We start from the raw sequence: 16,110 nt of genomic DNA on the forward strand, positions 1-16,110 counted from the left end.
AGATAACAGTGCTTCTCCACTCAGCTTTGTCACTGCTACCCCTGAAATGATGTGTACAGTTCTATGCATTTCATTACCAGAAAAGAACAGCACAAGACAAAACAAAAGAGAAAACTGATAAAGAACTGCTGTTCAACAAGGAACAATCATCACTGCTCTAAGCTGATGTCTGAAATCTTTAACTTCCCTGTAGATAGCTCATTCGTCTTGTTTTGCATTTGCTGAAATCTCCTCTGAATAAGAAAATTAATGTAATATGACACACCGCAGTAAAAGCTGTCATTGCCCTAACGTGACTGGATCCCCAGAAAAATGACCTCCTGGAGTGTGTATCTGACAGAAGGTTTAAGAAATCTGTAGTATCAAAATGCAACCTTTGTTTAAAAGGGAAGGAGAGATTAACTGAGGTTTGAAAGTGAAAGAAGAATTAAGACTCCAAGGTCTTATTTCAAGTCCTGCCATTCAGACAGTCCTTAAGGGCCCAGTCCACAGAAGGATTAACTATCTCTTGTCAGCATATAAATCTAAAATTTAGATCTTTGAAGCAAGCGCTCAGCTGCACTAATATCCACAAAGCTCCTCTCAGCTGCTGGAAAAATTACGGCAATACAGCTATAAAATGTTGTTGGAGCTATTGGACATTCACACATGCAGCCATCTCCAAGATCAAACTGCTAAAATTCATTTTAAATAACCAAGTTGAACGTGTAGCTGGCATCAGAGATTAAATCCCAATAAAACACAAAAAACAATACTGCTTTTATAGGGAGTTTAAGGCAAAAGCAGTAGGTATCAATACCAGTTGCTACTCCAAATATCATCATAAAGCTGGGCCTTCACAAAAAGCCTGTTTTTAAAAGTACCGAATGGCTGTTACCTCATTTAGTGCTCAGGCTCCTAATTAAGTAGCTTTAATGGAAGCTAAGCAAATTTGGTATGGAAAAAGAAACAAAACTGCTCAAGTTCCTCAGGATACTTTCAACACTTCCGTGCGAATATAGTCTTCTTACATGAGAAGAGCCAAGCCTGGCAACTTTTAAGAGTTTCTTAAACTATCTGAATTGGCAGCTCATGTTTGGACACTTGCCATCTACGAGACAGGCCAACAGAAAACTTGCAGCTTGTCATCAGGAAGGAACGGTCATCTGGGAGGCAAAGAAAAAAAATCACCAGAAGAATAACAAACCTACTAGTTCAATTGTAAATGAGGTATAGATGGCCGAGATTCATTTTTCCTGTGCTATCAGTTCTTTGCGTTTGCTGTAGGTAGCACCGCTGGAATGCCCATTCCTCAGTGGAGAACTGTGTAAATATCTTTTCAGAGGAGGTAAGATAGGGACAAACTACCACACCAGGTTTCCCCGCTCTTCCCGTATGGAGGAAGAATTACTACTAACAGAGTGAGCTAGACACACAAATGGCTGCTTTCATCTTTAAACAATCCTGTTATTAGAATAGAGGTGCTCCAGGCACAACATTTGCAGTTTGTTTTACCAGCTGTTTCTAAAAATATTGCCTTAGTGAAGAAGACTTTTCCCCCTCTCTCTCCAAATTCATTTTTGTTTGCTTTTCCTTTCCAAGGGAAAAGTGACAGATATGGAAAACAGTATATGTGGGAAAGATAACACAACTTCAGGGATGGACTTTTACCATTGCTGTTCAAAATGAAAAGCTATGAATTAAAGAACTGAAGATGCTGAAATATACTGGCCGAACTACTTTGATAAACGTAATCAAAGATTTTATTCTTCTACTACAATTGGTACAGAGCTAGAGACAGATGTTTCCTATGGAGAAAAATATAGTTTAATGTTCTGGAGAACCTAACAGAGGAGAAAGGAAGTTGAAGAATTGAAAAGGAGTAGTGAAAAGCTCCCAAGTTAGTTAAAGGTCAAGGTTACTAGTCATATTTTCAGAAAGAAAAAAAAAAAGAGACAAGTGTAGTGAAATCCCCACAAAATACTTATGACTACAAAACTTAAGTTTAGTTTGTTTTATAATAAGACACTTTGTTAGAATGGGAACTTTTAATTTTTAATTTTTTTAAAAGCATAAATTTCAAAATGGAAAGGCATTTTAAGACAAAAGTTGAAATTTGCATTTTAGGAGTCATAAAACATTTTCTTGTTTTGGATTTGACACAGACAGTTCAGAGGAAACTAGATGGAGTCCCCACAGTACTTTGCCAACATCAAATCTTCACTGTTTATCAAAAAGGAATTAGAGTACAAACACTTTCAACTACCTTCTTGGTCTCTGTATTCCCTTTGGACTTACATGGCATGTTTAAAAATGTGAAGCAAAGGGTTTCAGGCCAACCTGAAAATCTCTTGGTTATCTTATTAGAAAATAAAGCTCAGACATCATTCATCATTTCTTGCTCAGAGCTCACTCACTCTACTGCTGTGTGGAGCACATGGCAGCATTTTGTCCATGGGAAGGCTACCCATCAACCACCAGAATAACAGTACAGCTGGTAGTATGTCCAACCTACAGCAAAAAAGGTACTTTTTTTTTTCTTCAGATACATATATATGCCTGCTACACTGCCAAGTTCCTTGACTTTCTCTTTGGCTGTCAAAACCTCCTAAATCCTCCCCACAGCTCTCTGAGAGTCCCCAGTTCCCTGGCAGAGTGAAGTGATTCAGAACCTCGCCAAAGGCACCTCCCTGCTGCGAGTTCAGATGTGTGCTGGAGGTCCCCTGTTTTAGACTATGCCCAGATCTCAAACTCAAGAGTCACGCTTCCCTGCACTCACGAAACACCTCCCCCAAAATGCTGGGATGTACTGACTGCTTTCAGAGTGAGTTATACATAAAATGAAGACTTGAATTAATGGAACTTAACAGGAGAATGAGAAAGAAGATAAGACAAGATGCAATCTATTTGTTCCACACTTGGTTGTAAAGCTCCTAAACAAGTTTATTCTACTCTTCTATTTCAGTTCACCAAAATGCTCCTTTTAGTCAGAACAGAAACACAGCATTAACAGATGTATAAATATACACACATGTGTACCCAGAGAGAGAACGTATGCACGCACATGCTTTGCAATATATTAAAGATCCGTGTTTCAACACTAAAAGTAGCAGCATACAGAAGAACCACAGATTCTAGGGGAAATACAGGCACTCCAAATAGATGTTGTTTCAGGGAGAGAGGTCAGAAGAAGAAATTTGAATTATATTTTGATACCCTAGAAAATACCCTGAACTTATTACAGGGCAATTTTTGCTCTTTTTGTCTGTCAAATATAAAATTTACAAAACTCCCAAGATTTCAGCAGTGAAAATCAGTAGTCACTAAAACTAGTTTGTAAAATCAGTCATACTGGTTTCAGTACCAGGGGAAAAAAAATAAAAAAGAATTATTGACATCCACTTAAAAAGAAAAAAAAAAGCCAGCTTAAAATTGCTTTGCAATTCTGCTGTCCTGTAAAGACAGAACAACTTCTATTGTTGACAGAACACCTTTTGTTCTGATACTGAGATGAAGTGAAACCAGGAAGAGACAAGTGTGCTGGAATGTTCGTGTTGCTCTAAAAGAAGCTAATTTTGAAATTTTTTATGCTTGTCTGTAAAATAGTTGTAGTTCCTCTGAATTTCAAAAGAGGAGCCGATGATCCTTATAACACCACCCCATGGGACCAAACAACTTCAGTTTTTATGAGATTCTGCAGAAGCAGAAAAATGAATCCTTGAGTGTGGCTCTTTTGTAAGGTTTTAATAATGTATTTATTAGCACAATGAAAATGCAGAAAAACATATGTTGTGAATTAGCAGACATCTGCAATTTCAAATCAATCTAATTTCAAAACTGATCTTTGTCACCTGCTCCTTACACAGCATTTAAGGTAAGCGTTAACACTTCACATCACTCAGGAACTGGGATTCCCTGCTGCTTACCATTGGGATAAAGCACTGATTTCTAGCTCTTGTGATTAATAAACAGGAACTGAAATAGATAGATAGAATTAAGCAAAGGTAAAAACCTCTTCGACATGATTATAAGCTTTGGTATCTCATGCTTTACTTGATTGAAAATGGAAATAGAATAGGTTTTCCTGCTTTACTGAGGTATCATTCCAGGTGTTACAGTTCATGTGAATATCAGTACCTTTGGGCTTCTAATACATAAGGCACCTTCAGGTGTCGGCACAATGATCAAAAGAAATATATAACAAAACCGTTTAAGAGCAAAAGTGTATCTCTGTCACTCGTATCTGTAAAAGCTCAACATGTTTTCTCTCTAACAGATATTATATATCTTTCAGGAATTAGATAGTTTCTTCTTGGTTAAAGCTAACTAATCCGTTGCTGTAGACATTTAAGAGTCTAACATACATACATTTGCTTTTGATGCAAAATCTATTCCTGAGCCATGTGCTAGCTTTTCTCTTCCACCGAATGTGTCATTGGCTATTTTTTCTTTATTTCTCATATATTTTATGAAGCTGAAAATCAAAGGGACAAAAAGCAAGTCCCAGCAGGTTGAAAATATCATATCTTAGTATTTTAGACATGTGTCAGCTTGATAACATAGGCACAGCACTAGAGGGATTGCCAGAATGTGACAGTGCACATGGCTTCAAGTTTAGAGAACATGCTTTAAAAAAAGACTGGAAGGCAGCAAGGGCAAGGTAGCCAGACTGTGGATCTCATCCTGATCTCCTCCTGATCTTAAATGCAAAACTAGGGAAACTTACACCAGCTAAGTCAGGCTGAAGAAACTGTGAAGCTTTTGAAGCAAAATTCTGATGAGGATGCAAGTTAAAGTGCTGGAAGTGCTGATATAAAAGATCTGTATATTGTAGTCCACTCATGATGTTAATTTATATAGCCTGAGCATGGTTCATTCCATTGCATGTGTTAACTCTAGATGAAAAAGTCCTGTTTAATGAAAATGATGCCACACCAACGTTCCCTGACATGAATATATTGGCTTTTGTATCCCTCACTTGTTTCTGTCAGCATTAACAGATTAGGAGTTGTATCTACCTCATAAAAATATGTGATGTTACTTGCCACAGCAAGTGAAGATATCACTTAGTACTAAAATCTCAGCAATGACAATTCACTTATATGTTTTTGGTAGTTAGCAGTACAGTACCATTTTGGTGTATTGCATACCCATTTGCACCTGAATATCAAAGTCCATTAAAATACTAATCAAATCTTCTTTCCCGTCATCTCCACCTCATTTATCTAAGAAGTGTTTAATTTACCCTGCCTTACAGGTAGGCAAATGAGCAATCTGGATGCACAGTCACAGAAGGAATCAACAGCAGAGATGGGAGAGGCACATTGGAGTTCAGGCTTTTTATCCTTGGCTTTAACAACTCAACTCTCAGCTCTCCCCCTTGCTCAGTGACAAATGTCACGAGACCTGAAGCCATCTGCCCTAAGACAGAAAACAAAAGTATGAACTATTTCAAGTGTCAGAAATCCATATATACATTTAGTTTGCTGAACCAGAGCACAATGGGACCTTCCACAGCATCTCCTGTGCTTGAGTGAGCCTCTTGCTCCCTGCAGCAGAGGGCTAGTCGCAGGCATCACAGAAGCTACATAAGGCAAACAAAAGCAACCATTCAGCAGGATACAGCAGCTTTGCCACAGCCTGGAGGTTACTGTCCCGATGCCTGGACACTTGATTTACTCATCACAATACTCCAGTATGAAGGTTACCCTGGACTTCATGATGCAGGGGCTAAAACTCCGATTGTTCTGCTCCAATAACCTGCCACTTGAGCTAAAAAAAAATTGTTTCTTTTGCTGTTAGTCTCATAAGAGGACTGTTCTGGTCTATCTGACAGAGGGCAGCATTACACAAAACCATGAACTTCTTGATTCTAATAAGATTTTATAACTAGTTGCTTTATTTAAGTAATTGCCAAGAAAAATCTTTAGATTCAGTAGGAATTAATAGTTGTGAAAAACATATAGAGATCTACAACCTAAACTGAGCAAGCCTTAAATATTTATTCATTTTTGCTATAATTAATAGCACTCAGTAATGTTTCCCAGATCATATATGAATTAAGAAAACTGAACTGAGCATAAGATCATAATTCTTACTGGTGAAAGAAAACCTATCTTCTTTTTATCCCTCTGCAAGTACAGGAAACATATCTTGGGTAAGTTAAATGAAATAATTAAATGAAATAATTCTGTGTTGGAGATCTGAACATATCCCATCACTTCCCTCTTCTGGTAACTCTTAGCTTAAACAGGTAAGCCTAATATCGTTCTCTTGTGAGAAAAGTTCATAGATTTCATCATCTCATCTTCCCTGTAGAACAAAAGAATTCCTGCAAAACAACTGGGGTTTTAGCTAAGCTAACAGTATGTGTAAGCATGCTTTTTGTGATGTCCTGAACATTATCTGCAAGGAAACCGACTGCCTTTTCCTCTACTAACTTGAGCTGAGACACTGAGCCAGCTGATGTATCCTAATGCACTTGAGGCCTTTCATGTCACTAACATGACTAGTTCGTCCCGTGGGAACAGAATTAATGACACTGGGGAGTGCACCACTGCACAAGCCAAAGGATGTTTTTTTCTAAGTAGGGTTTCAAGTCTAAGCAGACACCTGAAAACTCAGCTTGTTTTCTTCTGCCTTATGCATTATTGCACATTTATGATGATATGGCAGAAGACACTCCAGAAGCATTTCCAGAATTGTGTTCAAGTTACACAAGTAAACATCAGCAAGACAGATTTTACCAGGATCAGTAAAGAGGCAGACATCACACAGTGACTAACAGAAGACTGACCCCATAGAGTGAAGATGCACTCTTCTTTCTTAGAAATCTTAAGTACATCCTACATTTTTGTCTCCTAACTACAAATGAACTATAAGCTGTGGATTTTAGAAATACGTTCACATAGATATCATTTCAGTCGCACGTGCACAGTGCTACTCCCTTCCCAAGACTGCCTTTTATAAAAGGCCGAGGTACTTTCCCTTTGACGTCCAGCCTGCACCCTGCGTAGCATTTTCTAGCGCCTAAAGCACAGACAACTGGCGTTCTTACTCTAAGACATCAGCATGCACATACAAATCCCTAAAGAGCTGTATAAGAAGTCACTTTAGCATTATGCCAGTAAACAATTTATAAGAGTGAAATGTTAATAGAGGTCGAAAACTTTCCAGCTGCAAACTTTGTCTTTCTTAAGAAGCTGTGTGGACACCTTGTGACTTCCAGCCCAAAGCCTCGGGGTGACACTCAGAACGTCATTCAAAGCTTGGTGCCCCTTTGTGGACCCCCTTTGGGCCAGCAGGGAGGGAGGGAGGGGAAGGGGAGGGGAAGAGGGAGGACAGAGCAGCAGGGAGCTGAACATCAGCTTACGAACAGAGAACAGAATCACATAACAACACTGGACCAATGGACTCCAAGACACACTGACAAGACAGATGGACACAGACAAGACGAAAGAGTGCTACTGAGAAATAAAAAAAGAGCAAAAACCCCCATAAAATAAAGTAGATCTATAACACTCAGGCTGCAAGAAGCAGCCAACGGTACTGGCATAACTCTTTCAAAAAGAAGAAATTATAATACAACTGAAAATTAAAATTAAAACGATATCACCCCAAACCATACACTACGGACTTGCTCGGTTAGCCTGAATGCGTAGCTCTGATGAAACACAAGATGGCGTCATCACAGCCCATGCACCGGTTAATGAAGGCCATGGTTAGTTAGATCAGCTACACTACAGCATGCCATAAAAATGATTTTGCACTGACCCAGAAACAAAAGATATGACAGATACTCTGCATTGCAATAAAATTCTTTTTATGCCATCTGCGGTTTGTAGGGCTTGCTTTGTTGGAATAATTTTTCCTAGGAGAACGCAGGGGTAAAGGGGAGTCTTTTTTATTCCTTCTGGGTGTTTTTTCTCTGAACTCAATTTAAAAAAAAAAAAGGGAAAAGGGAAAAGATAGGATAGACACTTTGCAGAAGTTTAAAAAAAAGTAGGGAGAAGAGAAAATAAAAAGAAAGGAGGGGTAAGAATCTTCATTCTTTTGCACACAACTTTCTTGGGATATTTGAAAATGTGGATTTCTTAAGGATGGCAAGAAAAGATTTTGTTGCCTTTATTGGATTGCAGATCTATATCTCTTTCTTGAGATGATTAAATCATTATTTTGTTGGAAGAACTCCAAAAATATAAATTGAAAAGTACAGCAATGATTTTAAAAATTAAAAAATAGCAGTATGGCACCATTTCGAGCCAAAAAAAAAAAAAAAAGGGAAAGTAATATAAAAGAAACTAAAATGTCAATCACCAAAAATTCATGCGGCACAAGATGAGGTGAAACGACAGAAAATGTTCTTCAAATATATACAATGTATATATCTATCTATATATACACGGAGTATATGTGTATATATCGATGGATATACCTGTATAATTTCTTTATTCTCCCTGCCCCACCCTACCCCAAGGCTAATTGGTAGATGAAACTATCAATTAAAGGTAAACAAATAAATAAAAGGAAGAAAGAAAAAACTCTAACAAAAAAGAAATTAACGTGCTTTGTTCACCAAGAAATAACAATCTCATGCATCTGTCCACGCCAGCGGATGCCAGGGTTAGATGAAGGCATGAATTTCTGTGTAAACGTGTGATTAGATGGTAGGGGCTACTGCTGATATTGGTCAGTTACTGCTTTAGTATATACACATAGATATATATGCACACTGTATATAGTACATATATAAGTAAAATATCCTCATGGGTGGGGCCTTTGGAGCTTACATAGGAAAAAAGACCAATATGCTGAAAACCAAACTCAGTAAAAATTTCTAACATAAAAAAAGAAAACAAAAATTCCTGTAAGTCATCTGCATGATTGATTAGTAAAACTTGTTCATTTATTTTTGTTTTGGCTGTAAGACCGTAGCTAGGAAATTCCATCAAAGAAGTGATGCTGTTACGCCCTGGGAAGTGCCACGGAGGAATCCCCCTCCTTCGGGTACACATACCTGTATGGTATGCAGCCTGTGAGACGGGAAGCCTGTGTACTCTGAGGCACGCACCCAACTTTAAAGGCCATTTCTTGTTCACAGCATGAGAAACATAGCAGAACTCCTGCTTGACAGAGGAGTAACTGAGCATAAGAAATTATTCTAACAAGTGGTGGCAGTGACAGCTGCGTAACTGAGTTTGAAACTGAGGGGTACCTGAGCACTGGATTTATGGGGGATTTTTCTCCCAGGAAAGCAATGAAAATTCCCTAGGTGCTTCAAGCAGGTTGATGCAGGAGGATGAGAGCTAAATCATCACTCCTCGGTTTCTTCAGTCAAGGTTTCTTCACTTCCAGCATACTGCTTTTTATAATGTGCTGCCTGCTTGTAGACTCTTGGAAGAGAGATTCTGCTTGTTTTCTGCAAATAAATCTGCACCCTGTTCTGCAGCTTACACAGATGGAAACTTGATTGTCCTAGCCCATAAATCAGGAGTCTGAAGTGGATGGGTGCAGGTCAGTAAATTATTATACACCATACCTGTAGGATATGTGTCTTCTATGTATGGGTATGTTCTACAAAACACTGTGTAACTTCCAGTACAAAAACCTGCAGATTTTGGCATCTCTACTGCTGTGTCCAGTCCCTCATGGGAAAAGCTTACTAGTTTGATTAGACAATGTCAACCTTATGATACATGAAACCTTCCAGGGAACACAGAATAAATTTATCTGGAAAAAAAAAATCACCTAGGAAATTGTTGGTCTGATAGAAAGGGAAAGCTGGCAACTGCACCAGGGAAGAAAGACAGGCTATGTCAAGCCAGGGAGCCAGAGTAAAGCCCTACAGACCATTTCAGGAGGTTGTGTTATGGGCTTTGGGCTAACTGATGAGTGTTTGGGTCTTACTATTTTGACTAGTACAATGAGCTGCCTGGTTTATGATCCCAGTCAGCTGCCCAGCCACCAGCATACAGCCTGCCTGGTGCTGGAGTGCTGAGCTAATGGAGATGCTTAATGGGAAAAGGGCAACAGTATGAGGAGAAGGCTACTGTCAGGAAAGTGTAACCATAATCCTCATGGCTTTGAAGTATCAGCAAGGTCAGATTGTAGGGGTGCTCCTCATTTGACTGGAGAGAGAGAAATGCTGTCTTTCCTTACAATGGCACAATGCTTCCTAGTTAGGAGTAAAGCTACTTCCTTTACAAATCTTTTATTCTCTCAGAGTGGCTGAGTGATCAAAACACCACCACAGAGCAGTGTTCAAAAGCACAGGCTCAGGACCCTGGCTTCAACTTTGAGGAACTTGAATATTTGAGCCTCAGACCTCCCCAGAACAGGCCAGAAGACAGTCCCATACTCGTACCAGAGAAAAGCATCATGTTTCTGGCACAGAAACCAGATTTTTGAACACGTACTGGGACAAACAACATTTCCATAGAAATAAAAGGGATTACTCTCAACTGGAAGTAAATGTTTCTTCATGGTAGATGAACGGTTTTATGCCCTCTGTAGCATTTAGAGTAAGCCGTTCTGGGAGATCTAGAGATCTAAGGCTTTAGATCCCCGTTCTGGGAGATCTAGGTTTTCCTGCAATAAGATGAATAGCAAGTATTTTTTATCTTTGAACCTGCAATGCCTTCTTTTTTATTATGTAAAATACAGATGGCTTTTTGATTCACAGCTGTCCTTGCCACCACTTCTTAGAATAATTCCTTATGCATACATATGTGTCTGTGGAGGATGTCTGCATGCTACCTCAGTCAGGACAGGTCCTGTGACAGCTCCTGGTCTCTACACAAGGGGATCTACAGAAATCCCAAGAGAAATCACTTCTGGAAGATAGATAGCCAGCCTGCTACAGTAAGTGTCTCAAGCTAGCGAGGAAAATCCTGAGGGGATCGGAGTGAGGAAATTGCCTTTACGTGGTCTTCTTTTAAAGAAATGCAAGTATCCAGATGAAGATCATGTGGTTATTGAGATTCGGGCTTTGGATTCAACAGACAATGAGAGTTAAGTGGCAGTAAGACCTGGCAAATTGTTCTCACAAGATATTTAGCCTCAAAGAAGACATGATTTTCTGCCTTTTGAACTATCTTTGAGTACACCAAAACCAAAGTCTTCAAAAGGACTCTGTAGGGTACTGCCTCTGATCGAGGCGGGACTAAATCCAAAGCAATATATTTAGATCTTGGGATTTGATTCTGAACCATATGAAATGTGAAAGCTTTTGATTTGCACGGCAACATTCTCTGCTGTCCTTGTCTTGGTTATTGCACAGCAGGTTCATAGTGATGTATATCATATCTCGCAGCTGCAGCAGTGAGTTCAGTAACCTTTGCATTACTGGACCATGGCACTGAGGGTGATGGAAGGCCAAGTTCTGGTGTTTGGCAGAAACTCAAGAGCTTTAAAAGCTATACATTATCAGAGCAACAAAAAGGGTACGGTGCCGGGTTAGGTCATTTAATTTTCAATTTGCTGCAAAAGCGATCAGGCAAACCAGAAGGCAGCATAAAATACACTGACCTGTCAACAGAACAGGATAAAGCAACTTCAAATGGGCCCAATTAAAAAAAAAAAAAATTCAAACCCGCACACTAGAAAATGCAAGCAAGATAATCTGTCTCTTTTCTTTCCATAATGTATACATTTAGTACCAGATCTTGATATATGGCCAGGATCCTGACTTGGCTGGTGAAGTCTAAAGGCAAACATATCTGCTCAGCCAAGCCAGCACCACTGGATTTTTATAAGTGAGTTCAGATTGCTTCAGTGCTCCTGAGCAGAGTGGAAGACAGACAAAGAAACCTAAATGACAAGCACCATAAACCTGTTACTTTTCCTTTATATTAGGATGGAATGAGCTAAGTTTATGCTTTTTACATGCAAAAAGGATCTGCATGTTGTTCCTCCTTCTGGCGAGTTTGTACACCAGCACCTCTGAGAGCAGGAAACCTTAAAATCTGAAAGCATAAATTTCATCAGCCAGGACCATCTGGGAGACTTTTTTTACATATCAGCAGGCTAATGTTTATTCTCAATACCACAGTAATTCCCAAGAAAAGATTCAGATTTCAGTGGCTCATGCGGATGGCCATCCTATGGAGGAGGAGTAGAGTGCGATAAAAGATATCGGGTGAAGTTTTCAGATTATCTACTAGTCTAGGAGAGTACCTTCAGTAGATTTTCAGTGAATCATATTATTTTACATGGTAGATATTGAAATGTCTGTAGGCACTTATAGCTGCTGACTGTAATGCTTAGTAGGATTTTCAAAAGCAAGTAATTTTTAGAAATCCAGTTTATACCTATTTATAGCATTAGATTTCTAACTGTGTCAGAAGAGAGGTATTTTTGGTCTGGAAATGTTGCTCTAAAGCATTCTGGAATTTCATGCTAAACAACCTGTTTTACCAAATTTGTCCCCAAACTTTGATTTTTCCACTGGCAGCACAAGCTGAAAACATTGCTATTACAATTTATAGCCATTGAAGTAATAATGAATTCTATGTTGAAATATAAATGACAATAATAAACAAGAGGAGGAGTCTGGTAAAGATCTCATTTCCTCCTTTAAATAAAATACTTGGCAACTAGAATAAAAAAAAAAATTGTAAAAAAGTCTTGAAATGTTAGTGAAGCTATAGTGAAATTATTCCTATCCATTCACTTGCATATTAGTTGTGGTACATTAGTCCTTTTAGTATAGTCCTGTAAAACTCACACCTCACTTTCATGATAATCACGGCACTGGTTTCATTACTACTCGTATTTAATATCCCATCCCATTTAATGTTTATGCTTCACAATCTAGTATTATTTGGACTGCCTTTCTGCTGGGTGGGGAGTTGAAAAACTCATAGAGATCTGTAAAAAAAGGAGTTGAGAGTACATTGAACTATCTGTTAAGATCAGTCATTGTGTCATCACATTCCCAGCCATCATGGGCAAGTCAAGAGTATGGGTGGAAGTTCCCAGCTACAATGCAATGCCAATCTCAGGTTAATGCAGGACCAAGTTTTACCAAAAAATGCAGGCACAGCATGACAAATTGAAAAGAAATATGAAAGAACTAGCCTTGGGTGAATTTTAATATTATTATTATATTAATCAAATGGTTTCAGGAAACTAGAAACAGAACATTTATAATGCTTTCTGGGTATTTTTTTAAAGAAAAAAGAAATAATCCCAAATAAAACAAAGCAAAAACAAACAAAACAAAACAAAATAACCCCTCCCACCCCCTCCTGAACTGTTCATATGTTCCACTTTTTAGGACAAAAGGTTCTGACTAAACTCTCTCTTTTTCTTTTAAATGTACACAGAAATTCGATGATGTCTGTTCTCTATTATAGAAATGCTTAACTCATGGCAAGCCTCAAAAAAGAAGACTTGAAAAAGCCTATAAGAAATAAAGTAGACTGCAGTTGCCTGCTGGATATCACATCATATATCTCACCAGAAAGAAAAGCCATCAATTTATCAAAATGTATCTGAAAGTGAGAGGTTGAGTCAGTCCCACATGGCCAGTCCTTCTGACTCTTTAACGGATACATTTTGAAGCATCACTGCAGATAACACGGCAACAATTACTACTAATTTTGTTATGTTAGAACTATGTTTTGGTGCTCCTCAATTTCTTTGGACTCACAGGAAACAAAATTAGTATAAATACATTACCATGTTAACTGTATTCAAAATCCCATGGACAAATGTATCCTTTTACAGTCCATCTTCAGAGCAATTAACAAAGATTAAACAATGCTAATAACCCATTATTGCTTCACTTTTGTTCCTCCTCTGTTTTTCAAACATTTACCCTCCCCACTTCATAAATCTTTATTATTTGTCACACGCCACATTGATATTTTTGCTTTCCCACTGTGTTAGTGACTAAGTGCTACAAACATGTAAACTATTAATTAAGCCGGGATCACTTTCAGGAAGTTTGGCTTTCCATGCAAAAAAACTTTATATTAACCAAATAGTGACCACATATCTGTGTTTTGCTGTTGCCAAGTCCATGGGATCTGATGCTTGGCTATATAATTTTTATTTTATACACAGTGTATATATACATAAGTGTGTATATATACACATATACACACACATATATATACATATATAATTATATATGTATACATTCACACACATATAAATATATGTATGCATTGTTTTTTGCAAATGAAATCAGAAAGCAAGCAAATCAAGACTGACCTGACTTACCTGTACTGGGCTCACAGTCAATGAAATCTTCATCGTCACTGGAACATTCAGCTGATGAAACGATATCATCTGTTGTCTGGCAGGTGAAGGAAAGGAATAAAGGAAAAAGAACAGAAAAAAAATATAAGATACTTGCAACTCAAGAGCCTATTATAGAGGCAGCTAAGTATCCTAGAAAAAAAAAGTTCCAGATTTGTAACTTTTAAAATATTTAACTTTAACCAAGCATTCCAGATATGCCTGCATAAACGTGCCCTCCATGGAGCTGGATTACCCTGTCAGAGGAATAGTCCTCATCCTCTGCTGCTGAATATTTCAGGTGTGCACAGGTGCTGTGTGCCTGCCAGGCTGTTTAGGTTAGCAGGCGGATCGCGCTGTACACAGTCGGCACAGCGGGCTACGACACCTGCTTGGCTGGTAAACTGTCCTCCAACAGCCAAAGTAGATGTGTCCAGCTGGAAGACGCTGGGCTCCTTGATAAATACCAATACTATGCAGTGCCAGCCAGAAAGCACCTACTGAGAGACTGAACATACGAGGCATGTTCAGGCTGAACATACTTTCTGCAAAGAAAATCACACCAGATAGACTCAGATAATATGCATCACCCAGGCAGCTAAAAGTACTCTTTGCTGTGTTGCTAGATGCATCAGTCTGAGGCAGAGGTAATTTCTGCTCTGGTAATGCACCTCTGGCTGGGAGTGCTTTGTAATTACCCAGACAGTAAATATCTGTGCAAGTGACTTGTTGCACTATGAACAACTTCTGCATGTGTCAGCTAAGCCCGACATGTAACCTCACCTGCTTGCTTGCCAAGTGAACAGGGACATTACTGGGACTGTGCTGATAGGCTGGAAAATCTGGTTCTGAAAGGTTTAAACCAAACTGTGACTGTTCACATCCCTTACAGGTTTCAGTAGTACATTCCTCTGCATTTCCAGCTGGTGAATTGTTTCTTCTTTTTTTTTTTTTTTTTTTTTCCCTTCTGCTGGTCTAATTAATGAGCAGCATGTACTGCAGCATGTTAGAGAGAAGTGTACTGGCGTCTCTTCCCAGCAGCATCTCCTGCCCGTAATTGCTGCAATTAGTTGAATTAGTAATGCAGACCATTAGGGAGAGCCTGTGGCAGCCTCTGGACACAGGTTGTAACGTTCCTGCACACAATACAAAATTACCCCATCTCTGCAGCATCAGCTGAAACCAGGGCTTCTGCTGAAATTGTCTCCCTTAACAACTTCTCCTTGCAGAGATCTGCCTATTCTGCTGAGCAGTGGGATTAGTGGGATGGCTTCTGAAACAAAACAACTAAAATGTTCATCACCAGACAGGAAGCACTGCTAAAATCTCAGCTCCTCAGGAGCAGGGCAGCTGTACTTCAGTATGCTGTAGTTTAGTAGTTCAGGTGAATATTCCTGGGAATCTCACATCATGACAAGCCTTCCAAATCCTTACTCCAGAAAAAGCCTCACTAGCTCTAAATAAGGTCTCCTTTACATTCCTGTGTCTGCTATAGCTGTCTCCAACATGCTGCCTGTTCCCTCTTTGCCTAATTGTTCTGAGGTCTCAGCCTTTTCTTTAGCCTCCTGTGGCCCTAACACTAGCAAGTCCTTCTATCTGCTGCCAGAAGTCCCTCGTGCTCCCCCTCCATGCATTTGAGCTAAGGAAAAAACCAAAACCAAGCTTTCAGTCAGAAAGACAAGATTGGACTTGACATTCCTTCACTCTTGATTTCAGTGGCTTAGAGTGAGCCAAAAAAGAAAAATAGGATCAGTCAGCTGTAAATAAAAATAATAAAAATAAAGTATCTGTAAAAAAACAGCCATGAAGTAAGGGAATCCCTACTGTATGTGTTACTAAGTCTTACTGCAGCACTGCCATTTGGCAACATTTTGTAGGATGCAATTT

The 16,110-nt window shown here is 39.0% G+C and overlaps 1 protein-coding gene across 2 annotated transcripts in view; it reads right to left on the reverse strand.

Moving 5' to 3' along the window:
• Positions 1-16,110, reverse strand: part of NRXN3 (neurexin 3) — a 1,051,320-nt gene that overhangs the window by 24,948 nt on the left and 1,010,262 nt on the right. For both annotated transcript variants that reach the window (XM_086748180.1, XM_086748181.1), the window contains one exon: positions 14,206-14,281. In XM_086748180.1, coding sequence (XP_086604306.1) covers positions 14,206-14,281 — 76 coding nt within the window. The remainder of the gene's footprint in view (positions 1-14,205; positions 14,282-16,110) is intronic.

The sequence above is a fragment of the Chlamydotis macqueenii genome, chromosome 5, assembly GCF_036417535.1.
Source record: "Chlamydotis macqueenii isolate bChlMac1 chromosome 5, bChlMac1.mat, whole genome shotgun sequence".
Taxonomy (NCBI): domain Eukaryota; kingdom Metazoa; phylum Chordata; class Aves; order Otidiformes; family Otididae; genus Chlamydotis; species Chlamydotis macqueenii.